We start from the raw sequence: 27,744 nt of genomic DNA on the forward strand, positions 1-27,744 counted from the left end.
CCCATGCTGAGGCAGGACCAAGTATACCTTAGACTATCCGTGACAGGTATTTGTCTAACCTCTTCTTAAAATCCTCCAGTGATGGGGATTCCACAACCTAAGTAGTGGTAACCCGTTCTACTACTTAACTAGACTTCAAAGAGAAACAGCAGAACTAAAATTCATTTGCAAATTTAACACCCTTAATTTGGGCTTGAATAGGGACTGGGAGTGACTGGCTCATTACAGAAGCAGCTTTTCCTCTCCTGGAATTGACACCTCCTCATCTATTATTGGGAGTGGACTACATCCACCCTGATTGAATTGGCCCTGTCAACACTGGTTCTCCACTTGCGAAGTAACTCCCTGCTCTCCGTGTGTCAGTATATAATGCCTGCATCTGTAACTTTCCCTCCATGCATCTGAAGAAGTGAGGTTTTTTACCCACGAAAGCTTATGCCCAAATAAATCTGTTAGTCTTTAAGGTGCCACTGGACTCCTTGTTGTTTTTACTTAACTAGAGTAACAGTTAGAAAGTTTTTCCTAATACCTAACCTAAATCTCCCTTGCTGCAGATTAAGCTGGTTACTTCTTGTAACTACTTTCCATGGACATGGAGAACAATTGATCACCATCCTCTTTGTAACAGCCCCTAAGGTATTTGAAGACTTATCGGGTCCCCCCTCAGTCTTCTTTTCTCAAGACTAAACATGCCCAGGTTTTACTCTTTCCTCCTGGAGCACATTTTCTAAATCTTTTAACATTTGTGTTGCTCTTCTCTGAACTCTCTCCAGTTTGTCTACATCTTTCTTAAAATGTGGCACAGACACAAAATTGACCACAGTACTCCAGCTGAGGCCTTACCGGTGCCAAGCACAGCGGAACACTTACCTCTTGTGTCTTACATACATTACATCTGCTGCTAGCCTTCCTTGCAACTGAATCACATTGTTGGCTCATATTCAATTTGTGATCCATTATAACCCCTGGATCTTTTTCTGCAGTACTGTTGCCGAGCCAGTTATTCCCAAGATGGATAAAAGTTGATGATTCTTTTTTAAAAATCTGATTTTTTTATTTAAAACAGATTTTATTTTAATAAAATAGAGGGTTTTTTTAACTTAAATTTGAAATTATGACAACCTATGTTAGCCCTAAACTTACTCTAATCTATTGAAATAATTTAACTTTTTTTTTAATTACGCAGTATATGTTTACTGCCAAAGTTTTAAAGAACGTCCAACCACTGAACTGATGGAAGCCACTAGCTAAGCACCTCGAGCCAGGGTTTGTTGACGTGCTAAACCAGCTTTTGACAGGAGTAGCCTCTTCTGCAGAGGAGAGAGAATATTTTCTTCATTTCAGTTTATTTAACTAGTCCAATTCAATGATCGTTCATTCAAAGTTTAAAACCAATAGGAAGTTGAGAAAAACAGGAAAGCTTGTTTTCCTCTTCTAATCTTTGAATAAAAAAATAGGTGTGAGAGGATGAGACCGACTATTTCTAAAATCTTAAAGGACAACAGAGACAAGACACAATCAGTTCAATTCACTAACTACTGATAATATTTCCTTTGTTAAATAAATCAGTTTTAAATGCAAAACATGTTTTGATAAACTTTTTTCTTTTGTATGCAGCACTGTTAAGGTAGTTTTATTTAACTAATTAAAAACAACTTTAAAATGCTAGGTTTTTTGCATTTTTAATTGCATTCAAATTCCCATCCAAATAGAGCTTCACACAAATCACAAATACAAAATTATTCATTTAGTAAATAAGAAATGCATTATTCACCATTTTCTAACATAATAAAAAATGTAAAAAATAAGACCCGGAATAAACGTAAGTTCAGCTATATAACTGCTTAAATAAATGTATATGGAAATAGTGTATTCTCCTAGTTTTCAAAAAGAAACACCAAATTTAGTGAAAGGAGTGTATTTAGGTGTCAATCAACTTTTTTATATTGTTACCAACCAATGAGAATCCACCTTTCTTAAGTAAAATAACTAAAAAATACAAATGCAAAACATATTAAAATCAGAGATTTAAATCAAGGTTTCCTGCTTGCTGATTTAAATCATGATTAAAATCAGTTATTTAAATAGCTTTGATTTGAAACAATCCACCCTGGTTAATCCCCATTTTGTATTTTGCCTTTGATTTTTCCTTCCTAAATGTAATACTGTGCATTTGTCTTTATTGAATTTCATCTTGTTGATTTCAGACAAATTCTCCAATTTATCAAGGTCATTTTGAATTCTAGTACTGTCCTCCAAGTGCTTGCAATCCCTCCCAGCTTGATGTCATCTGCAATTTTTATAAGAACACTCTCCACTCCCTTATCCAAATCACTGATGAAAAAACTGAATAGTTTCGGACCCAGGACAGACGCTGGAGTGACCCCACTAGATACATCCTCCCAGTTTGACAGTGAACCATTGATAACTACTCTTTGGGTACGGTCTTTGAACCAGTTGTACCCACCTTATAATAAGTTCATCTAGGCCACATTTCCCTAGTTTGCTTATGAGAATGTCATGTGGGACTGCGTCAAAAGCCTTACTAAAATCAAGGGACATCACATATACTGCTTTCCCCCTATCTGCTAAGCCAGTAACCTGGTCAAAGAAGGAAATTAGGTTGTTTTGGCATGATTTGTTCTTGACAAATCATGTTGGCTATTATTTATCGCTGTATTATCCTCTAGGTGCTTACAGTGTCACAAGGTCATACAGTACGTTTGCTTCAAAGGGCAGACAGTGCTAGAAACGACTTGGTAATTATTAAGAACACGTGCTACTTTCTGCCATCACTCGCCATGCTCTGTCATACCAGGAGAGGGCTTTGGTTGAGAACCACTGGATGGAGCTGTAGGGGAAGCCTATGGACAGGTAGGGGAAGCCTATGAACATGTAGGCTGTGAATTCCCCTTTCAGTCTCCCACAGCTTGTCTTGACTAAAAAATAGGTCATGTTAAAGTTGGGTTGTGTTAACTAATATGATTGCAAAGTCATGTTTAACCTCAGTGTAGACAGAGACAGGTCATGTTTAGCTGCATGTCAACTGAGTGTTGTGAACGCTAGGGTTCTAATAGGGTTTATTCATGATCAGCTGACACAACAATTTCTGTCTACATGGATTGCTAAATCATGTTGAACATTGTGTTAGTTCAAGCACCTCCTCAAGGCCATGGTCTCGCATGATCCAATTTTTTAATGAAGACAAGCACTCGATGGGAGAGGTTCCTCTCAGGACTGTTGCATTAGTAGAACACCGTAAAGAAGTCCAGGACTGAGTACACATGATGTAAAATGCCCTCTCATTCCAGAAAGGAGAAACATGTTTCTCAACAACAAATACAAGTTGGCAGCACCGCATTTCTGTAATACTGTTCCAATTAAAAATGCAGCCATCTTCTCTGCAAGCTAAGCCAAATCTTTCAGTGATGTCTACAAATCTGGCAGCACTTGGCAATGGTATTTTTTTTTAAATCTTCCTTAAATATGAATCTGTATTAGAAAATAGAATAGCTATTAAATGCAGCTTTTAAATGAGTTCTCAAATCTTTGATTCAAAATTAGATTATCCTTTCACTACTTATACAGTCTATGGTTTTTGTTGCAAAAGTTCTAGGCCAGCAAAATCTAGGAGAACATTTTTCATCGCAGTGCATGAAGAATGACAGGAACAGTTTCAACTTTGGTAACAGCATATTTCCTTACTCACTGCGCTGAACCATCTTACTCATCAGTGCAAGATATCCATCCATCTATCCATTTCTCTCTTGTATCTTAGGTATTTCTAAGGTGCTAGTCACCTTTGTATCTATGCACCAAAATATGAAATCTTAATAACTACATTGATTCATGAATCTGGGCCTCTCATTCTAGCAGTACACCTAACTCACTTTTTTCTCTGTAGGTTGGACTGGCCAGGTGAGGCTCTGCCTGGAGACTCAACTGGGGATGCATCCTCTATGCTGTCCTCCTCAGAGCGTAGCTTCCTCCTAAAGAAAAATGAGTAAACGGCATCAGGAACAAAAACAATCAGAAAGAAAATGGTCTTTGCCCTTCGTACACACACACACACACACACACACACACACTCACTCACTCACTCACTCCACACAAGCCTCCACATAAGGTTTAAAAATGTTAAACCAAATCAGAGTAATTTACTATGTAAAATAACAGAACTTCAGAGAGAGCTTTAATATTGTCTGCTGTATCTCGGCAACTCGTGGTATAGGACGCCATCAAGTGGTCAAGGGACATCTATTTAGAACACATCACCGGACATCGGCAATACCAGGAGAGATGAGCTGGAGTGCCATTGAGAAGCAAAGTCAGGAAAGTAAGTGAAATACTTCTCTGAGGGATTGTATTTACTGAGGGACAACCTACCCTAAATTCTCAATTACTGAGGGACAATCTACACTCATTGCTATATTTGTTTTCCACAAGCTACTCTTAGTATAACCTTTTATGAGTGATTTATCCAAATATTTGGAAGCTAATATCTAAACTGTATCATTACATTTATTAACCTAAATTGGGGATATTGCAGATTATGTACTATATTTATTGTATGAATTTTAAACCAAACTTTGTACTTTTGGATAATTTAAGCATTATACCAAATGTATAGACACTCTTTCCTTAACCTGTGTATTAGATCATTTTAACATTAGCTTTAATAAACATTTTAAATCTGTTCTTGTCTCTTGTATCTCAGCTACAGAATGCACTTAGCACTGTGGGGCCCGGATTGCTACTGGGGCGCTATTTAATGTAAATAATAAATAATTATCAAAATAAAATAAAATAAAATAAAATAAAATAAAATAAAATAAAATGAGGATGTCTCAGTGTATCAGTCGGTAGTGCACTGCACTACCATGTAGGAAACTGAAGTTCAGGAGCAGTCTTGGGGATTCTTGTTTCTTATGCAAGAGGAAGACGTAGTCATCATACAGGTGTTTAACATACTTAGTCTCTGCGAATAAGGGCTATTGTATGTAACAGTCTTTTGCACCATCAGCCGCAGCCTGAACATTAACATTGCAACCTAGGAGGAGGTTGTAGGACATCCTAAACGCGCAGAGGGTTCGTTTGCACATACACCTGGCATGTGAGAAATGTAATTATGTGGGGAAATAGATAACCCATAAATTAGTTATGGGTCATAATGAATGGCTAAGCAGTATCTCTACAAACCCGCTAAGTCAGGTCAGCCCACAATATATGAGAAACTCCCTCCTTGGTTAGCCTTGGTCAAAGGTCAGTCTGGGGGAGCCTCACTGAATCCCACACATTTGTTTGGGGCCACTCTGCTTGCCAGACCAAACACAAACACACACAATCGATTATAGGAAATCAAGAACCAAATTCTGCCCTCAGCTGATTTCAACAGACTCAGAGATAAAACCAACAATACTCCGTGTTTTGCACGGGTTTTATGATATCATGCCTCATGCAACTGATAGTTCTAAACAAAGCTAATTCACCGAACAGAGATCTGAAACCTCACTGCACCGTACTGGACTTAAATTTTAGATACAAGACATTCCAGTAACTTGGTACCAAAACAACTCACGTGAGTCGTCGCTGGCCTCCATTGTATAAGGATGCCTTGCAGTCAAAAAACGAATTAGCAAGAGACTCCAACATATTTTCACTAACTGCATATGTCCTTTATTATTCAAGCCCACATGTTTACAAGAATGCAAATAAAAAGAGTAGTCCTCATACACTGGTTTGCAGAGTTGGTCAAATGTATTTTTGAAAGTAACAGTCATTCTTTAAGGAAAAGCAAACTTCCTGCTTTGTTGAAAAAGTACAACCCCCTCTTTTCATTTCCTTAAAACCTCTTACCTGACACACTTTAAAGTCATCCTTCACATCCTCCAGAACATGCAATCCGTCTTTTTGTGTCATGTGAAGTTTGGGAAGAATGCCTGCCTCTAAATTTATTTTTAAATTAACACAAATGCCCTTGGGAAGATAAGAAAGAGAGATCTGTCCTCTAGCAATTCTGAATGTCTGGGGACTCAGAGAAAAGGCTTTGGTAGTCTGCTGTGGCTGCAACTCATCTATTTTCCTGGCAGATGTTACAACCTACCAAGAAAGGAATTTACAGTTCAGCTGATTTTAAACACTTGTGGGGGAGGGGTTCTGTGGGAACCTGGGGTATCACTACTAAATACCTTGAAGATATCCATGTGGGTTGAGGAAGTTAATATTTACCTAACAGGCCTCAGTTTCTTAATTGCCTGAGAAAGTACTGAATCTCTGTGTGATACTCCCATTAGAACATACAAATGACCATACTGGGTCAGACCACCAACGGTCCACCTGGCCCAGTTTCCTGCCTCTGACAGTGGCCAGTGCCAGATACTTCAGAGAGAATGAACAGAACAGGGCAATCTCAAATGATCCATTCTGTGTCATCCAGTCCCATCTTCTGGCAGTTGCAGGTTTGGGGAGACCCGGAGCATGGGGTTCCATCCTTGACCATCCTGGCTAATAGCCATCGATGGACCTGTCCTCCATGAACGTATCTAACTCTTTTTTGAACCCAGTTATACTTTTGGCCTTCACAACATAGAATCATAGGACTAGAAGGTACCTCGAGAGGTCATCTAGCCAGTCCCCGGCACTTATGGCAGGACTAAGTATTATCTAGACCATCCCTGACAAGTGTGTGTCTAACCTGCTCTTAAAAATCTCCAATGATGGATATTCCACAACCTCTCTAGGCAATTTATTCCAGTGTTTAACCATAGCATCTCATAGCAAAGAGTCCCACGCATTGGCTGTGCGTTGTGTAAAGAACTTTTTCCTTTTGTTTGTTTTAAATCTGCTGCCTGTTAATTTCATAATGTGACCCCTAGTTCTTGAGTTACGTGAAAGGGTAAATAACACTTCCCTATTCACTACCTTCACACCATTCATGATTTTATAGCCCTCTTCATATTCCCTCAGTTGTCTCTTTTCTAAACTGAACAGTCTCAGTCTTTTTAAGTTCTCCTCATCAGTGGTCCATATCACTAATCATTTTTGTTGCCCTTTTCTGCAAGACTCTATGAGCTAATTTTGCCCTTAAATACACTACAGCTGCACCTTCAAAAGAAGTCAATATGCATTATATCTCTACAGCAAAGGTCAAACCTGGGCTGGCAAGACTAGATTCAAAGCCCATTAAAATCCACTGATTTAAATGGGCCTTGGAACAGATCCTCTATGGCTAAGATGGCATAACTATTTAATAGGAGTGTGTTTACATGAAGTAAAAGTTACGCATGAAAGAGATAGAATAAATAATCAACAATACAAGCTCCGGCACAAATTCCAAAGTGTGTACTCTAGTTACGGAATTCTGCACACTTTTCCACTTTAACAATACATATGCGTATTAGGACCTATTTGAGCTATCTAAAGAATTGTAGAATATTGTCACTTATTGACTTAGAAAGTAGCGTTCACAGTGCTGTACAAGATGAAAACCAAACCCAACAGAGCCTTGCAGCCATGAATCTACAAATAACTAAAGGAAAAGAAGATTTTTAAAACACAGAGTGTGATGCACAGCCAAGAAGATATGCACAAACCCCGTTGCACAAATTTGAAGGAACTGAAGTATGAAGGATTTTGAATACAAGTCATACAAATTTAAATTGCGTCTTCATGTTCACAGGTAGCTAAAGTATTTGCCTAAATAAAGACACCACATGAGAAATGTGAGCTCTTGGGCAGGGGAAAGGGAGGAGTCATGCATTTTGCAGTGTTCTGAAAAGACTGTCTTGGAAAACCTGACAAGGCAGGGAAACCAAGACAGAAATGAATGCAATGCTTCAGTGGCAATAGAGCAAAAGCATGAACCAGAGTTTCGGCAGGGTCAGAGATAATGCCCTGAATTTTGAAAAGAAAAAATGATTAGCAGAAAATGATCTAGTTAAAGTATCAGGGTGAGTGGCCAAAGATTACCTAATTCTAGTGTGGTAGGCCTAAAAGCTATCAGGTTTGTCCTGGTGGCAGATCTTTTGGCTCGTTTTGACTGTATACTTGAAAGTGATTTTTTAAAATTTAGCTTTACTGTTGTGTGTTTTGTTGCACTGTGCTTGGATGCTTATGATAGGTACCTTACAAATATATCATTTGTATTACTGTAGCAATGAAAGCTCTAACCAAGATCTAACAGCTCTGTTGTGCTAGGCACAGAATGCTACAAACGGAACGGGAGAGAGTCCCTGCCCGGAAGAGCTTACAAGCGAAATAGACAAGAAAGACAAAGGAAGTACTACTAGCCCTATTTTATAGATGGGAAACTGAGGCACGGAATGATTAAATGATTTGCTCATATCTATGGCAGCTGGAAACTTAACCCACATCTACTGAGTCCCTATCCAGTGCCTTAACCACAAGACCAGTTTCCTCTATTAAGTATCAGAGTAGCAGCCGTGTTAGTCTGTATCCGCAAAAAGAACAGGAGTACTTGTGGCACCTTAGAGACTAACACATTTATTAGAGCATAAGCTTTCGTGGGCTACTGCGGATGCATCCGAAGAAGTGGGCAGTAGCCCACGAAAGTTTATGCTCTAATAAATTTGTTAGTCTCTAAGGTGCCACAAGTACTCCTGTTCTATTAAGTATATAAATTAGGGCTGTCAATTAATCGCAGTTAACTCACGTGATTAACTCAAAAAATTAATCATGATTAAAAAATTAATCGCAATTAATTGCACTTATAACAGTAGAATACCAATTGAAATGTATTAAATATTTTTGATCTTTTTCTACATTTTCAATATTGATTTCAATTACAACACAGAATACAAAGTGTACAGTGCTCACTTTATATTATTTTTATTACAAATATATGCACTGTAAAAATGATAAACAAAAGAAATAGTATTTTTCAATTCACCTCATACAAGTACTGAAGTGCAATCTCTTTATCGTGAAAGTGTAACTTACAAATGCAGATTTTTTTTTGGTTACATAACTGCATTCAAAAACGAAACAGTATAAAATTTAGAGCCTACAAGTCCATTCAGTCCTACTTCTTATTCTGCCAGTCGCTAAGACAAACATGTTTCTTTATGTTGACGGGAGACTACGTCTTATTTACAATGTCACCTGAAAGTGACAACAGGCATTCGCATGGCACTTTTGTAGCCGGCGCTGCAAGGTATTTAGGTGTCAGATATGCTAAACATTTGTATGCCCCTTCATGCTTCGGCCACCATTCCAGAGGACATGCTTCCATGCTGATGATGCTCGTTAAAAAAATAATGCGTCAATTAAATTTGTGACTGAACTCCTTTGGGGGGAGAATAGTACGTCTCCTGCTCTGTTTTACCTGCATTCTGCCATATATTTCATGTTATAACAGTCTCGGATGATGACCCAGCACATGTTCATTTTAAGAACACTTTCACAGCAGATTTGACAAAACACAAAGAAGGTACCGATGTGAGATTTATAAAACTAGCTATAGCACGCAACCCAAGGTTTAAGAATCTGAAGTGCCGTCCAAAATCTGAGAGGGACGAGCTATGGAGCATGATTTTAGAAGTTTTAAAAAAGCAACACTCCAATGCGGAAACTACAGAACACGAACCACCAAAAAAGAAAATCATCCTTCTGCTGGTGGCATCTGACTCAGATGATGAAAATGAACATGTGTCAGTCTGCACTGCTTTGGATCGTTATCAAGCAGAACCCATCATCAGCATGGACGCATGTCCTCTGGAATGATGGTTGAAGCATGAAGAGACATATGAATCTTTAGCACATCTGGCACGTAAATATCTTGCAAAACCAGCTACAACAGTGCCATGACAATGCCTGTTCTCACTTTCAGATGACATTGTAAACAAGAAGAAGGCAGCATTATCTCCTGCAAATTGTAACCAACCTAGTTTGTCTGAGTGGCTGACCAAGAAGTAGGACTGAGTGGACTTGTAGGCTCTAAAGTTTTACAGTGTTTTATTTCTGAATGCAGATTTTTTTTGTACATAATTCTATATTTGTAAGTTCAACTTTCATAATCAAGAGATTGCACTACAGCACCTGTATGAGGTGAATTGAAAAATAATTTTGTTTTTGTTTTTTACAGTGCAAATATTTGTAATCACAAATAAATATAAAGTGAGCACTGTACACTTTGTATTCTGTGTTGTAATTGAAATCAATATATTTGAAAATGTAGTAAACATCCAAAAATATTTAAATAAACGGTATTCAATTGTCGGAGAAAAACTGAGTTCTCACTATTTTGTTTAGGTACAGCAAGTCAGAAGCTTTATTAACTCTCACATGTGCAGAGGAGAGAGCTAAGCAGGTCTCTCCCAGATAACTTAGTTACTGCTTCCACACTATTGTTTAACAGCACGATTAATCACAATTAATTTTTTTAATTGCTTGACAGCCCTAATATAAATAAATATAAAACGTGCTACTGGGACATACACAGGATCCTGTGACAGAGAAAGAATGAATACAGTTCTATCTGTGTCCTATTTTACACCTTCATGAGAAGCATTTTGGTTTTTTTTGAGAGAGCTAGAAGATTTTTCACACTTAACCTCAAAAGTAATTTATTAAACTGTGTCAAATATCAGTGAGATGATGGCCTTTAAGAAGCTGCGGGAACTGATTATGAGACAGGCTCAAGCAGAGAGAGGGAGCATCAAAGACTTGTGATTACTCAAACAGCTCAAATACTCCATGAATGATGAATTTCACTGATTTTTTTAATCTCTCTCAGATAAAACAAAATGTGCATTTTGCTTGCTCAGTGCATTAGCGGACTGTGGTTTAGTGCATCAGCCAACTGGGAACATTGACAACGGAAAGGAAGCAAGGAAAATAAAAATGTATCAAGATCAAAGTCCGGGGATCTTGGTTCTGCCTATCTATCTGTACATCTAGATATTTATACTGGTCTCTTCACCAAAGTATAGGAACTCTTTAGAATCCAAGTTCTGTTCCCAGTTATGCCACATCCTTTCTTTCTGACCTTGAACAAGTCATTTAACTTTGATGTGCCTCAGTTTCCCCCTCACATGTAACATGGGGAACAATACTACCATATCTCGTAGGGTTGTTATGAGTTTGATTCATTCATATCTGCAAAGTGCTTTGAAATCCTCTGTTAGAAGGTACTAAACACCTTGAAGGATCTCACTGTTGGTTTAAAAGAAGTGGGGAGATTTGGGAACATTTTCATTATTGTTTGTTTGTTTTTCAACCAGTTCTACTTTTATAACCCAGTAGCCACTGGCCATTATTCATTCATCTGCATCAAAAGATGCTCAATGTGCAATGGATATGAATATTTAATAGCAGCAGCAGTCATTGGGTCTATGCTAGAAAAGCATTTGTGCACTTTGACATTCCTGACAAAATTGAAGCACTGGGATGGGTTCCCTAGGGAGGTGGTAGAATCTCCTTCCTTAGAGGTGTTTAAGGCCCGGCTTGACAAAGCCCTGGCTGGGATGATTTAGTTGGGGATCGGTCCTGCTTTGAGCAGGGGGTTGGACTAGATGACCTCCTGAGGTCCCTTCCAAACCGGATAGTCTATGATTCTATGAAAATCACACCAAACCACTGACACTCATTTCAAGTTTAAAACTTCCATTGGTTTACAGAGAAATTTTAGTTTTATATGACAGTACACAACTCATTGTGGTCACAAAAAAAAGGAATGGTGTGACTCATGGAGAATCTGTGTCCAAGACACTCATTAAACAAACTGTGAATCATTCAGCATGATATTATCGATCTAAACCATGTAGGACAAGTGTCACTTTATCAAAATGATATCACCCCAAGTCCATCTTAGTCATCAGATGACAAAGAAATGAGACAAATGGACAAAGATCATGGAAAAACAGGTTATTGATCAGGGTGGAAGTTACACCACTTGATTTCAACCAAAGCAACCAAATAGTTATAAAGTAGCCAGGAACTAGTAAGCAATCTATACTGTTTGATCCAAGCCCACTTATCAAGAAAAAAGACATTATTTACTGCAGTGACCAGAATTATCCTGACACACAATTTTTCAAGAGACACCAAGCAAGCCAGTGCTAAGATGAACTTCCTCATGCCTGTAGGCAAAGAACTGTTGACTCGTCCAAGACTCCTTACACTAGAACATCTATTACCCCTCAGAGAAACTAGCGAAGGACTCCTGAAAGACTAAAAAAGAGACCCGGGAATCTTGAATGAGGCCTCAAAAATGTTGCAGCACAACTGAAATATGGTTTTATGATGCTTTCTTCCCAGTGCATGACCCGCAAATTGTTGAATGCAAAACACTTCTAGTAGATTTTTCCCTCTATTAAAATGAATTAGATGTATATTTTCCCCCTCCAAAAATGGGTGATATTGTGCCCATGAAAGGTTCAATAGAAGATGATTTACTGCATCTTAGGCTAGGTCTACACTACCCGCCTGAATCGGCGGGTAAAAATCGATCTCTCGGGGATCAAATTATCGCGTCTCGTCGGGATGCGACAATCGATCCCCGAATCGATGCTCTTACTCCACCAGCAGAGGTGGGAGTAAGCGCCGTCGACGGGGAGCCGCGGAGGTCGATTTTGCCGCCGTCCTCACAGCGGGGTAAGTCGGCTCCGATAGGTCGAATTCAGCTATGCTATTCGCATAACTGAATTTGCGTATCTTAAATCGACCCCCCCCCCAAGTGAAGACCTGCCCTTAGACTCTTAGTATAGGCACAGGACCTCTAGTGGTCATCTTAAGAAGGTTGAACTAAAAACATCACACAAACAAGATATAACACACTCTGCGAGTACACTGTCTGCTCCTTTAATAAATACTCATATAGCAGGCAGCTTGAAATGCTCCAAACCATATGCACACTGTGGATTTACAAGTTATTTTTCTCACCTCACTGACAGACACCATTGATAAGGAATGACCATTATCTAGGCAGTAGTTATATGGGATCCACCAATCCAGGACAGCGATCTGTACTGTCTGTTCCTCCTGTGTCTACTAGGTGTCAGCATCACAATGAGGTATCTTGCTATGGTTGAAAGGGCTATGCAGAGAAAGATGTAAACGAAGGTTCTAGTGTGCACATGCTAAACAAGACTACTCCAGGACACAGATGCATATGTCAAAAATATCTAATCTAAATACCTAAAGGCCACCTCTATAAGAATAGATGGGTCTGAGCCAAAACCCAGTGTCCGATTATGTCTGAACTTTGTGGCTGTTTAGAATCTGAACGCAACTCTGAAATTTCTGTCTGGTTCCCATCTCTCCAATAGTCCAAAACTAACCCACAGATCCCAAAGCCTCTGATTTGGGGGTGATTGAACACTGGGTCAAAATGTTGCATCTCGGTCCACCTTTAATAACAAGCTGCCATATTAAGCCAGCTCAAGAATTCTTACATCTCTACCTGGTGGGAGGAGGAAGATTACTTGACTCTGAAACACAAGCACCAGGAATACAGTCCAGGGTTTGCAACAGATTTAAATATATGGAAGTCACTGGACCTCTCACCTGCAGCATTAGGCCTTGTTTATGCTACCGTAGTTCCTGTTCCTGACGACAACTGTTAGCAAGGAATAATAATATTCCATGCTGACAATGGATATCAGCAACAGGTGCAGCTAAAAGGGATCTGAATTTGGTTCAAACTGCAGCTGTAGCCAAGTACAACCCAGGTTCAGCACTGTTTTAGGAACCATGATGGCTTCTGAAACGGTCTGGGAAGTGCTTTGTCTGTGGCTACACTTGCAGTCAAATCATGTTCAGCATTAGTTCGACACCACTGATTGGTGATGTCCTTGCAACAGATCGTTTTCCTAGCTTAGACCAGGGTTTCGAAACTTTTGAACGGAGTGTCTGACGCCGTGGTTAATCTCAGTGTTTCCTCTGCTGTGGCACGGCAGCAAGAGGAAAAAGGAAGGCGAACCGTCTGTGCTACTGAAGAGGGTGGACAGGGAAGAGCCTTCTCTGCCGATTTTGGTAATGACATAGGAGCTGCACACAGAGAGACAAAACAGACAGACTGTCCAGGACAGCGAGCAACTAAGCAAACCAAAGGCTGACATACTCGCCACTGGCTTTTCTGTCTCAAAAAATTATCCCTCATTTTCATTTTTCCAAAAGGTGAAACACTCCTCCGGGCCAGTTCCTTTACCTTGGCACTGACTGCAGCTAAACTACCTTTAAAGTCCTTTTTATTAGAGCGCCCTGGAATTAAGACCAAAGGTAGAAACGATTGTCTGACAGCTCTAGACGCCGCACTGCATAATTTTGACCCCGGTAAAGATGAAATCCTTTCGCTCACCAGTCACTCACTCAGCACAGGGGGTTCTATTCATCTGTTTTATTGGTTTTTTTAACCACATGCTGAGCTTAAGGCGGTTCAGTGTCAGATTAATGTCACCGGCTCTCCAGCTGGGATCACATTGTTACTGGAAAATCTTTGTCTTTAGGTCTAAAAGAAAAATAAAATCCCCCTTGGTGAAATCCAGTGACTTGCTAACAATAGATCTTCTTCATGCTGTCAACTATTTGCCGTTTGGCATTTTACTTGATACTTCTCAATCTATTTTTTCCAATTCTAATAAACCTATTTGGTAAACTGGGCTACAGTGGTTTCTGCTCTTTCATTGTGGGTGGTCTTAGGGACCTGGAAAACAAAAGCTCCATTAAGCTAGGACAAGAATATGTTTAAAAGTGATCTGCAAAGGGAAAACATGTTTTGGTTTTGATTTATATTGGTCCTATATGATGAGAATGACCAGGAATTTCACCTCTTTCAAGAAAAAAAGAAGAAGTTATTTTCTGCTGCTTTTTTAGATTAGAAATATGAGGCCTGGCTTTAGTGGGGCATCCTTTGGGAGACTGGGGTTGGGGTAGTTACCGTCCAGCAGACTGAAACCTGGGCTGCGGTTCTCCCAGTCCTCAGGAGAGGAGGCAGGGGGTGTTGAGTCATAGACTGTCTCGACTAAGGGCTGAGAAAGTCGCATCTCAACTCACAGCCTCTTGTGATGGTCTGTCCCACTCCGATCCTCCAGCAAACAAGGAAGTGAAAACCGCTGGACTAAATCAATGGAGCTAGGCCAGTTTTCACCCACTGAGGATCTGGCCCTGATGTATCTGGAGCTCTCTGATCTATTCATTGTGAACAGTTTATTAGGGCTTGTCCTCACGTACATTGCTACAGCAGTGCAGCTGAGCCGCTGTAGCGCTGTAGTGAAGACACTACTCTGCCGATGGAGAGCGTCTCCTGCTGGTGTAGTTACTCCACCTCCCCGAGAGGTGGCAGCTCGGTCGACGGGAGAAGCTCTCCTGTTGACATCGTGCTGTCTACAGCGGGGGTAAGGTCAGTATAACTACACTGCTCAGGGGTGTAGATCTTTCACCGCCCAAGTGACGTACTTCTACCGAAATAGGTCTGAAGTGTAGACCTGGACTCAGATTTGATACTTTTTTTTGGTTCACGGATCAGCCAACAACAGATCTGGCATTTTATAAATGCAGGCCTCATTAGTGATTTTGGAGCAAATAGTCTTTATGGACATTTGGGGTTCAAGCGGTGTGACTGGTAATTTCTGTTCCCTGATGAGAGGCCAGCAAGCAACAGCATCCTATTTCTCCCTGACAGTGGTGGTGAGGCTCACAGCCCTCCTCCCTGTTGGCAATCTTCTGACATCACGCCAGCAGGAGCCTTCATGACCCCGTGTCATGTGTAGAGGAGGTTTCACAAGGGAGTTGCACCTGGTGCTATTCCACCCTCCGCAAGATCTGTCCGTGGCGTCAGCATGTTGCTGTAGGTTCTGAGGCTGGAACATGTTCGAAGTAAGTCCAGGCAAAGGATTTCTCTCTGTTCTGCTTCTCGCTATTACTCATGTGGATGTTGTAGTTATTTAGGACTTGTCTACAAGGGGAAATTTTACTGGCATAACTATACTAGTATAATTATACTGGTATAACTCCCCAGATGGACACTCTTAGGCCTGGTCTACACTACGACTTTAGGTCGAATTTAGCAGCGTTACCTTGATTTAACCCTGGACCCGTCCACATGACAAAGCCCTCTTTTTCGACTTAAAGGGCTCTTTAAATCAATTTCTTTACTTCACCTCCGACGAGGGGATTAGTGCTGAAATCAACCTTGCCGGGTCGAATTTGGGGTAGTGTGGATGGAATTCGACAGTATTGGCCTCCGGGAGCTATCCCAGAGTGCTCCATTGTGACCGCTCTGGACAGTGCTCTCAACTCAGATGCTCTACCCAGGTAGACAGGAAAAGGCCCGTGAACTTTTGAATTTCATTTCCTGTTTGGCCAGCATGGCGAGCTGATCAGCGCAGGTGACCATGCAGAGCTCATCAGCATGATGTGCACATTGCCGGGGCACATTGCCCGGCCTGTACTTTGTGAGAAGTCTATGACCATGTCTATGTCCTCATCACTCTCGTCACCGCGCTGCCGTCGCCGCCTCGCCTGAAACAATTGTCCGCTGTTGCTCTGACAGAGGGAGGGGCGACTGACGACATGGCTTACAGAGAATTAAAATCAACAAAGGGGGTGGCTTTGCATCCAAGAGAAATACAAACAACTGTCACACAGAATGGCCCCCTCAAGGATTGAACTCAAAACCCTGGGTTTAGCAGGCCATTGATTTCACAAAACAAATTGGGTCAATTTCTTGTGTTGATCCACTCCATCTATCTTTTACATCTTAGGCTGGCAGCAGACGGTGCAGTACGACTGCTAGCGACCATCATCTCCTGGCTGCTCGCCAGAAGACGGTGCAGTACGAGTGCTAGCCATCGTCATCTCCTCGGTGCTTGGCAGAAGATGGGAATGACCTGGCTGAGTCACTCCCATGTCTGCCCAGGTGCCCCTGACCGACCTCATCGAGGTCGGCTAAAAGAGCACCAGGAATACGACGACGACGGCTACCAATCGTAATGCACTGTCTGCTGGCAAAAGCTGCTATGTAGCAATGCAGTCCCACGTCTGCCAGCACCCAGGAGACGTACGGTGACGGTAAGCTGAGCGGGCTCCAGGCTTGCCGTGGTATGGCATCTGCTCAGGTAACCCAGGAAAAAAGGCGCGAAACGATTGTCTGCCCTTGCTTTCACGGAGGGAGGGAGGGAGGGAGGGAGGGAGGGAGAGGGGAATGAGAGTGCCTTTTTCTGGTTTAGCCTAAACCACTTCCAAAGTGACATAAATTTCCCCATGTAGACAAGCCCTTAGATTCAGGGATTCAAAACACGCCTGTTGTCTCTCCCTACCTCTGAACACTCTCACTTCCAAACACATGGATCCAGGGAGAGGCTGGGTGAGTCCTCGCAGTGCAAACATGCTCTGTCACTCAGGAGTACATTTGTTCCCCTGTGCGCAGGCACATATCCCTATTTGTATGCCCCACACGCATTTGTGCAGAGGGAACCCAGACACGATGGTCATGGAAAAGCAGACTAAAAAGATTTGAACAGGGTCAGACTGAATCACGTCAGACACTGACACTTTCACAAATCATCTTTTCCACTCTTTGCCCAGCTCCAGTCTCAAATACGAAAAACAAGCTTATGCAGCAAGAGAACAGGGAAGGGTTCCTCATGCCCCAGGACCACCGGCAGTACTACTGACCTCCAATCCTTCTTCCACCCACATTCCCCCCCTTCCCCGTGGCCCTTTGGAGGACAGCCTCAGTCCTTCTCACACTAGCAAGTTGACAGGAGGGACCCCCTCCTGCATATCTCCGAATCACTACAGGAGAGAAGCTCTGATCCTGAAGACCTACAGAGATTCTCAGGAATGGAGCTCCCATTTTGCAGACTGTATGAGACCAGCAGCATCAGGACACAAGATGGTGGGTGAGGACAGTGGTTAGCAGGAGGCTCGGTGACCGGCAGCCTAAGGGGGCATTTCCCCCAGACCTCCTAAGGTCTACTGGTTTGGTTGTCCCATCTTGTGGACCTGCTAGGGTTTGCAGGAACAGAAAACATGGCAACCATTTTTTAAAAATAATCTAAGGAAATTCATCTCCAAAAATCCTTGTTCTGGTGAAGTTAAAGTTTCAGGCACACAGCCAAGATTGGAGTACTCAAAATGCAGAATTAAGTTGGCACTTTTCAAACTAGGTACCAAAACTACCTTAGCTTTCCCAGCCTACCATCATCCCTTTTTTGGCACGTAGTTTCACAGTGGTGCACCACTGAACACTGGTTTTCAGATCTATTTCCTACCACTTTCCTCTCTGATGCTAAGCGAGCTAGTTTGTCACTTACTGATCTTTGCTCTTCTCAGGTAAGTGCTCTAATTTCACCGTCTAGCTCATATGAAGTTCGTATATGGAGACACTCCAGCTCAGTGTCAAATGGTACCTGGAAAATTGGCTGCTACACTGAAACATTCTTAACTTCTCCTTAACAAAGATTTTTGTCCTGGGATCTATAGACACCTGCAATCTCCCAAGTGTGGAACAACAGGTGCCACACTCGTGGGCAGACTTGAAGAGAATGGTTTAAAGACACCCCTAGGTAATGGTTAACGGGCTGCTTGTCAGGGTGTCATGTTTCCTAGAGCTAACGTCAGGCAGAACACAAAGCATTTAAGACATTTTCCAGACCCATACCTCTTCGGAGCCACAGGCGCGCCTGGTACCATGAGTGTGTGGGAATTATTCCGGGAAGGCGGGGGCAGATGGGGGTCGTGTTTCTGCACCCCTGCAGAGCTGCTTTTAGCGTCGACATCCTTGACTTTTACAATGGGATATCTACTGGACGATGGCTCTTGGAGAGAAAAAACAGAAAAAGAATCAGAAAAGGAAACGGGCTACATTAAGGGGCAAAAATCTCTCTAGAATCACTTGGGACCAGTGTTTTTGCTCAACGTCAAAATTAGTCAACCTGCTGCCACTGACGTTAATCTAAGCTGTCTCCAGGCCTTATGTATTTATGTACATTGACAGCACATGTAGTACCATTCAGCTTGGAAAAGAAACTAACAAAGCCACAAAATTCAAAGTTAAGGTCCATCCTGAAAGCGGTGGGGGGGGGGGAGAACCAGGCCAGATGCTCATTGACTTCAGTCACCTACATCAGCTGAAGATCTGGCCCATTAAGCATCACAACGTGAATTGATCGAGATGCTTCTCTTGTGCTCTCATAGCTTGAGAGTGATGTTGTCTTTTAAATATCCTGGACAGATTGTAGTCGCTCGTTCCACATTATGGGAAAAAATACAGTGAAGTGACTCAGATTATCAACATCAAAAGCTGCCAGGAAGGTATCCATAAGTAAAGTCCCTCAACTCCTACATACACACACCCATGAAGTTTTCTAAGGGGTGTTACATCAGTATTACGTTGTTAGAGTTCCGATTCAGTCTGTAGATTTCAAATTGCATGACTGCCTGTTTTTACCCCAAATAAGACATTATTTAAATAATAATTTGAAGGTTCTTGAATCAATCTGGCAGGAATCTCAGAACAACGAGCCATGCACGTTACAGTTAGGAGCACAGCCGGCACCCGGGTCCCACTCTGCATGCCTGGCCTTCACCTGCCAAAACCTACCCTCATGATATCTAAAATCCCAGCCAGCAAGTCCTTGCAACTTTTATTTACAAAAGGTGAAAATTCAGCCTCGTGTGTAAAGGCCTTGCACCACTTATATTCAGTGGGGGGCTTTCTGCCCAGAGATGACTGTCACCCCAAAAGCACAGGAGAGAGAGTCGCATGCACAAACAAACCCATTCAAACCTCTACATTGTTCACCAGAGAAGATATTCAGCTAGAAGTGACAAGGCAAGCAAAACACAAGAAACATCACACAACAAACACTACTGAGCCTTAAAAGGCCATTAAGAGGCAGGTTCGGCCACCCGTACTCATGCAGAGTGGTGAATTTTAATGTCGTTCTATCACATGTGCCAGAAGGAGTTCCACCCGTTTCTGTGGGGCTATTTGTGAAGGATGCTCATGTTTGACATAAGAATGGCAGAACCCGGCGCTTTCGTTGGGAAACAGATCCACAAAAGCAAGGTTAACGCTTATGGACTAAACTGCTAATAACAAGACTCCCCTTCCCATTCCTTTGTTCTCGCTGAGCGTGTATGTGGGCGTGTTAGCGACAGAAAGTGTCCGTGTAGTGGAGATTTTGTCCTTTAATTGTGGGTTGCTTTTGAGATTTTGGAGCAGTGAGAAGGGGAGTGGTGGTTTTGTTGTTGTAAGGGGTTTTTGTTGGTGTTGTGGTAGTGTTGTTTTTTTGCAACCCAGACCTGTTTTAATGTTCTTTGTTGGGTGAACTTGACAATACTGTAATTATAATTCAGTGATATTAATACAAAATGATTCCATTATAGAAATAACGTGTATCACTATGTTGCAATACGGAACATGTTTTTTAAAAAACAAGAGCAGCAGAAAGGACACACAGAGATAAAAGCCCATGCCCAAAGCCATGCAAGCACATCAGAAAAGCCATCCTCTATACTACCTAAAGGATGAGAAGGGGACCATTCCTCATTCAAAAAACTGGGGTTCACCACACCAGACTTTCGCTTTTTGGAGATGAGGACGGGGATGCGGGAGGTGGTGGAGAATTGGTAGCTGGGAACATTGGGTAGCTGCTCTACTGTGCCTTGGGAGCAAGGGGAGGAGCTCCTGCAGTCAAGCGGCTGGTCATGCACCAGGCGATCTAACTCAACGTCTCTGGTTTGCTTGGACATGATGCTAGGAGCCTAGGCGCTTCAAGCAAAGGACAGGGCGTCTGAAGCTGCAACAAGAAACATAGAATCAGGTGAGACAGTCTTGTTTTAGTTCCAGATGAGCTGTTTCTTTAAAAGAGAAATACAACATTGGTGGTGATTTTTGTTTTAGTGCTCACAAGGGCGAAAGCTAATAGCTTAGAATCAGGAACAGAGGTAGCAAGTGCCATACAGGCTTCCCTTACACATGTAACACCGGCAGGTGGGATTGAACCTGGGACCTAAGGAGCTAAATGCACGAGCTGCTACTGCATGAGCTGAAAGCCATAGGGCTCTTTGCTAAGGCCATACAGCAGACTCATTAAGTTCCCTCTCTCTTAGTGGTCCCAGTGCCACTCGCTGAGCCAGAACACCACACCCAGGAGGTGTGTGGGTTACACACAACTTTACTAAGGGGCCTCTGTCCTGATTTTCAGCACCCAGCGTTATTTCACTACGGAGTCTCATCTAAACAGAGACTGAGAGTCATGACAAAATTGCAACGGCAAATGTCCCCTGAAGAACTAGACTGTCACCACCAAATACATCTCCCGTCTGAGCCAAGCAACGTTCTCCAGAAGGGAAAGGGCAAGTATCCCTTTCCACTGCTTCACTTCCCCTGCCTGCCCAAAGCCCACTGTTTTCACTTCCAGATCTAATGTCTCTCATTCATCAGTTGCCCAGAATACGAAACAAGCAGTCTCCAAAGCACAAGTCCTAGTGGAATATGAATTGCATCAGTCTGAAGGGCAGACATTCATGATCCCTATTCCCATCCAGCTGAAATGAATCTGTATCACAGATAAGACCCAAAGGTTAAAAGAAGCATTAAGGGTCAAATGTTCAAAGATGTCTATACATTCTAGGTGCTTCTAGTTTTGGAAGCCCACCTCTAGACTCCCAGAAGCCTGCTGCTACCATTGGCGACAGCAGCCGAAGAGGGTACTCAGCCCTTTGAAAATCACACTCCAGGTGCTTCAAAGCAGACACCCAAAAACCGAGGCACCTGGAATTAATGGACACTTTTGAAAACTTTGTTTGGAATATAAACTCTTTTCTCTCTCCATGTTCTTGTTGCGCTGGCAGTAAAATCCTGGAGAGAGAGGGCTCCATCCCTGGTCTTGGACACAAAATGTTTCCCGTGAGGTTAGGCTGTGACTCGCCTCATTCTATTTGTCTTCTGCTGGAATCCAGTGTTGTATCCCTGAGTACCATCGCAGCCCAAACCGTAACGTTGATATCACTTTTCTGCTCTGTGGTCTTTTCATACAATGTGCAATGGTCATCTACAATCATCTGCCAACACAAGGCTCTTCTGCTCTCCCACCAGGCAGGAGAGTGTCGGGGAATAATGGGCAATGATGAAACCAGGCATCGGGCTCTAAGAATTATCCATGTGGTCTTTTATTTTAAAAGAAAATTTAAATCACTACAAATATAGAGCCATATTCTCCACTGCGCTGAGTTTCCACAGCACGGGAGGCATCACAGAACTGGTTACAGATCCCTGATTCTCTGCCCAGCACCAGGGCAGGGTAGAGCAGCATGGGGGCTGCTCTAACCTGCATCCTCTGGCAACAGCACCCAAAGGACTGTCTGCCAGGAGAGTAAGAGCACAGTACGTGTTAGTCATGCCTGTTTCCTGTCTCAGCCTGTCCCTGATACAACCCCTGTGCCAGGGTCTCTGCAGGCGCTATTCCAGCTCCGCTCCCAGTGGAGAGGCCCCCATGCTGTTGAATCCCTAGCAGGGGAGACAAGGCCAAATTCCCTCCCATATGTGCTGCCAGAGCAATGCAAAGGGGACTAAGTGGAGCAGAGAATCTAGCCCATAATTCGTTTCCTGGCTAATTGTTACTGGTTTGGATTCAGCTTGCTGTCACTTTTGTGTTGAAGGAGGATTTAGGAGAATTATTTTGAGACTATCCTTGTGGGAAATTGCACTTAAATGCAGATGCCTATGAACCTTTTTAAGCTCTTAACGCAAGGCTTATATGAACATAAGCAGTACATAGTGGCTTGTGAACTTCAGTCACAGAAAAGACCTGCCCTGCAGCGTTGCTGCTGAAATTGTAATGTTCTATCCAATGTAGCTGCAAGAACACACACTTGGCAGTTAAAAAAAAAAAAACTCTCAAAAAAGTAATAGAGCAATGGGTCAAATCATCCCTCAGGTAACTCCACTGAACTCAGCGGAGCGATGCCAGGAATTATCTTGGCCCAGTGAGTCTCTGATAGTCTTACAAATCAAGTCCCACTCTAATTTTTGTTACTAAAACGTTACCTCCTAAGATGTTAAATTAAAATGCATTTTATGTAGACAGTTATTTTTCAGATAAAACAAGGTAGCTGAGAAAAAGACTTTTTTCTCCTCCATGTCTCCTTCAGCTGAAGGAGAAATTCTTATTTCACAGCAAGGTTAACTTAATCAGCAAGATTATGTGCTGTGTAACTACCAGTCTCTTATATCTGGGCATAACTGATAACAACATTGCTGCTGTATTGCTCCTATAGGATACTTGCAACCAGTAAAAGACCGCAGAAAGCAGGCCCCTCGCACAGAAGAATCACTTGTTCGTTTCTATCGAATAAGAATTCAAAAGGGTGAGTCTATCCGTCGTTTTTTTCTCACCAGACATCTCATTGCCACTTTGTGGTTATAATAATTCCACGCCATTCTGCATTATATACTGTACCTTCAGCATCGGTTCTGGCAGCTCCGGCTTTCTCCTCTTCCACCTTCACAAAACAAACAGACAGTTCTAACGAAAACCCTCCCCTTCCATTATAAAAAGCAAAACAGAAAACCAATCCTTTATACGCAAGGGTTGGATTTCAATGCAGTTTTAGTAGCAAACTGAGAGTTAATATTTCTAAAATATGTTAACAAGTTCCCCTGTATCTGGGGGAGAAAAGACAGAGGTGGTCTGTATGATCCACATATCAGCTGTAAGCTCCTTTTATACGGTTCATTCGTTTTAGAGCAAAGACGCTTCTTGGAGGTTGTGACAATTTTTTTTTTCCTTTTCAATTAATTTTTTAAATACTGTATAACACTCTAGGGCCACACGGGAAATACTAATACAATGTGATGAGCATAAAGTGTAGATTGGCAGTTCTACAGCATCCAGAACACAGCGCTGGGCATAAAACCCTACCCTTTACTGACGCAATGGGTGGTGGGGGTGCTGCTGCACCCCCTGGTTTGAAGGGGTTTCCATCACATCCAGGGTTTACAGTTTAGTTCAGTGGCTCTCAGCTCCCCCACTGTACAAATTGTTCCAGCCCCCCTGAATGATGCACTTTTTTTTTTAGTGGGGCAGAGTGTAGAGCTTCTAGTGTTTTATAAGGGGAAACACTGACCATTTATCTAAATTCAGCACCCAGGCAGTCTCTCTCTCCCATATTTGTAGTTTTCAAACTTTTTATTTTCACGGTGTCTAGCTGCCATCTGTTAGCATCCATTAATAAAGTACCTAAATATGTCACAATCCTGAACCTCCAGCTTCACGATGGTATTTCGGCTCCTCACTTTCCTCTGGGTCTTCTGAGTCCAGCTTTCTAGCCTTACTGCTGACCTGCTCTATCTAAAGCAATTGAAACTCCCTCAACTTCAGGGGTTTCTAGATTTTCTTTTCCAAAGTAAGTTCAAGACTGCAGGGGAGTGGGTCAACACTATCCCTGCGCCTTGCCCCGGGAACTATTTCTTCTATAGTTCCAAAAGCAAACCCTAAATATGTACCCGGAAGCAAATCCGGCTGACGAAGGTCCTGAACACAGCGGAATTGGTATGGGCTCTGCTCCACAGAAAAGGGGCGGGAAGACCTTGCAAGAGGTGTGCACCCTTTGCACATCTCAGGGCACGACAACACAGGCAAAGCGACCTTTCCCTGGACAAAGAGGGAGTGGTTGGGGGAGCAGGGGGGTTGGAGCAAGGATGGAGGAGAAGCAGCCTGCAGAAAAGAACAGGCAGAATCTGCCCAGCTAGAAAGCTACCCGGGCAGAAACCAAAGTCTTATGTCTCCACAGGGATCATCCTGAAACTTGCAAGTACTTGTTTCTGGAGAGGGCGGTTCGCAACCTGAACTGCAAGACTTCGAAGCATTTTTGTACCTGTAGCAAAGGGCCTTTGGGAACAGCCCCCTGGTCTTCTTCTAGCTGCTCCAAACCCGGGCCAGCGGCTGCAAAGGCACACTCATCCAGCTCACCGCTGTAAGCAACACAAGGAGAGTGAGGCAGGGATCTACAGAACGCAGATGAAAAGCAGCGAAATAAGAACAGGATTTCTGCCAGCCATTTCCGAGCCTGGGCGTATTACGGACAAGAGACATCAGGGGAGTGGAAATGTCTCTAAGGAAAAGGTCTCTTGAGTGTCAGGTTGCAAAACCATTGCTTCAAAGGCTATCTACTCAAGCTCATTTGCAGATTAATGAGAACACATATCTATACCAGAGACCTAGGCAGGGAGCTGACGGGAGAGAATCTTAATAACTGTTGTTATGATAAGAGGCCATGGTCCATTTAGCCATTTGCAAAGCCCTCTCTAAAGAAAATAGACATTGATTATTCCAAATTTTTGACAAAAGCACCTTTTTCATGGCACTACCCTGCAGCCTTTAACTAAAAATAGACAAATATCAATGAAACGTAATGCATGAGATGAAAGTTTTAACTGGTGTGTGAGAAGAGACGTTCTTATAATGTTGGAAACAACATTAAGTGGGAGACCCAGTGAAAATCATATAAAACATACATTTGTAGGAAAACAAACTCATCTTGCTGTGCTCAATACATTTCTAATTTAAGTGAGAGCCATCAAATAACAGCAGAGAGCCCGATTTTCCAACAGGAGCACCTGTATACACCATCTAAACCCCTCATTTCCACATCTAAATTGTCAATGTCACACATAATGTTCATTTTCGGTTCCTAACCGCCAACTTTAGTGTCCAAAAACTAAATCTGTCCATACGACTCTGCCATCCATCTTTGACAAATCGGGCGCACAAGATTAATGTTATCAGTTTAATGTGACTAATACATTTAACTGGAAAAATAATCAGGTAGCTTTGGTTGGCGATCATCTTCTCTTAATGCTCCAACAGCTTTAATCAAAAATCACCCCCAAATCAATGTGTTGGTTGTTGTGGTCGTGGTGTTTTGTTTTGTTTGGTTGGTTTTTGTTTTGTGGGGGTTTTTTTGGGATGGAAAATGGGGATCATTAAGAAAATAAATAAGAAAATAGCTAAATCCGTGAAAATTGCAATGCCCACAATTATCACATATTAGGTAGGTCCTTAACGATGAGGATGTATAATAAAAAGGATGAGTCTTTCATCTGCATCTAGTTGTTGCTTCACAGGATTTTTGTTTTCATTTTGATTAATAAAAGCTGTTCAAAATCCCATCTCAAATCTTTTGATCTTATCCCAGAAACACACCCAGTCTTTCTCTTTTCCAGTAAAAATCCAAACGCACTGAAAGAACAATTGCCATCAAAACTGAAACATACATTTTGCTAATAACCAGTAATAAAGGATTTCACTTGCATCAAAGCTCAACAAATTACAGTGCAGCAGTTTCTGAAAAACAGTTTTTGATAAAATAATAAGCAAAAATTGTAGAATTTAAACATTGAACAATAGTGCATTTTCAGTTTCCAGGTGACAATCTAGGTGTTTCAGTTTTTTAACTAAAAGGCAGAGTATAGTACTACAAGAGCAGTAGTATACTAGATAATAAAACTCCAAATGTTTGCACCATGTGAAACCAAAACAAACCACTCCGCTAAGCCAAGCAGCTTTCTAATGTATCCGTAGCCCAATGTAACCATCTATAAAGGTTGTGGACACTTCAACCATTTCCTACAACAGAAAAACGATTTTAAAATTCACCTACTTGTATTAAATTGCATTTGTGGATCTAACACACAATCCCATCTTTAAATCCGGCTCCATAATATTCATAATAATCCTGAATGCATTTTATTAACATATATGTTTTTAAATGATCTGGAACTACTTCGAGATCAAGATTTTTGATTCTGTCTCTCGCTTTTGATGTCTGCAGATTAGCTGCAAATCCTATTTCCTGTTAATAGGATCGAGTTGCTGTGCAGGCAGTGCCGCAGAACCCCCTGTGGGAGGGGGCAACAGTTTAGGGACCAAAGGGCTGCAGTTGCTAGGAGAAGCTGAGCAGTTGCTAAGGAGGAGAATATGTCGCTAGGAGACACTTGCTGGTTACTAGGTACCTCACGTCATCAGCAAGCCCTCGAATAAGCCAAGTTAGCTAAAGCATCCTTTCCAGGCTGCCCTTTAGCAATGATCTCTGAAAACAGTTCTGTCTCCTACACAGAGACATAGAACTATAAGAATGGAAGAGACCTGAAGAGGTCAGCTAGTCCAGTCCCCTGCATTCATCGCAGGACTAAGCATTATCTAGTCCATCCCTGACAAGTGTTTGTCTAACCTGTTCTTTAAAACCTCCAGTGACGGAGATTCCACAGCCTCCCTGGACAATTTGTTCCAGTGCTTAACCTCCCTGACAGTTAAGAAGATATGTGCATATCTTGCAAAGAGCATATCAGTTGCCCTCAGAAAGGACATTAGAAGATGTGAAACATTTGACCAGAATTCCCACCACATTCAAATTCAGCCTAAGGTTGAGTGTGGTCTGCTTTTGCAAAGCTGCAGTGGTTCATGTGAATTCTGTTTGTGGCTCTAAACTTTGTGACACATCCAGATATACAAAATGTTTCTCTCTCTCTGCAAATATTTGTAGGCAGCTGTTTGTCAGAGCTTTTCAAGTTCAAAGTGTGCTCCGCGGGAGAAGTCCCCTGCAGCACATCATGTCAATATTTTCCTACATGGCCTCTTGTCTCCTCTGGCTCTGGCAAAACAGTTAACCCATGCAAAGAGTATGAACCCATCCAAACTGAATCTTGCCTGTGGGTTTGCAGTGAGATTCAGCTTAGGACAAAACCAAATGTGTTTGCACCCAAACCTTTTGGCC

At 42.1% G+C, this 27,744-nt stretch overlaps 1 protein-coding gene across 2 annotated transcripts in view; it reads right to left on the reverse strand.

Moving 5' to 3' along the window:
- Window positions 1-26,939, reverse strand: part of CNGB1 (cyclic nucleotide gated channel subunit beta 1) — a 46,227-nt gene extending 19,288 nt beyond the window's left edge. Inside the window, exons 1-6 of one of the 2 annotated variants that reach the window (XM_034788683.1) lie at window positions 26,632-26,939; window positions 24,847-24,943; window positions 23,430-23,472; window positions 20,487-20,765; window positions 18,623-18,779; window positions 3,891-3,989 (exon numbers count right to left, since the gene is read on the reverse strand). In XM_034788683.1, coding sequence (XP_034644574.1) covers window positions 3,891-3,989; window positions 18,623-18,779; window positions 20,487-20,718 — 488 coding nt within the window. In that variant the 5' untranslated portion in view covers window positions 20,719-20,765; window positions 23,430-23,472; window positions 24,847-24,943; window positions 26,632-26,939. Of the gene's footprint in view, window positions 1-3,890; window positions 3,990-18,622; window positions 18,780-20,486; window positions 20,766-23,429; window positions 23,473-24,846; window positions 24,977-26,631 lie in introns of both variants that reach the window. The other variant, XM_034788684.1, reaches the window with a different exon arrangement.
- Between the last annotated feature and the right edge of the window lie 805 nt (window positions 26,940-27,744).

Source organism: Trachemys scripta, chromosome 13, assembly GCF_013100865.1.
Source record: "Trachemys scripta elegans isolate TJP31775 chromosome 13, CAS_Tse_1.0, whole genome shotgun sequence".
Taxonomy (NCBI): Eukaryota; Metazoa; Chordata; order Testudines; family Emydidae; genus Trachemys; species Trachemys scripta.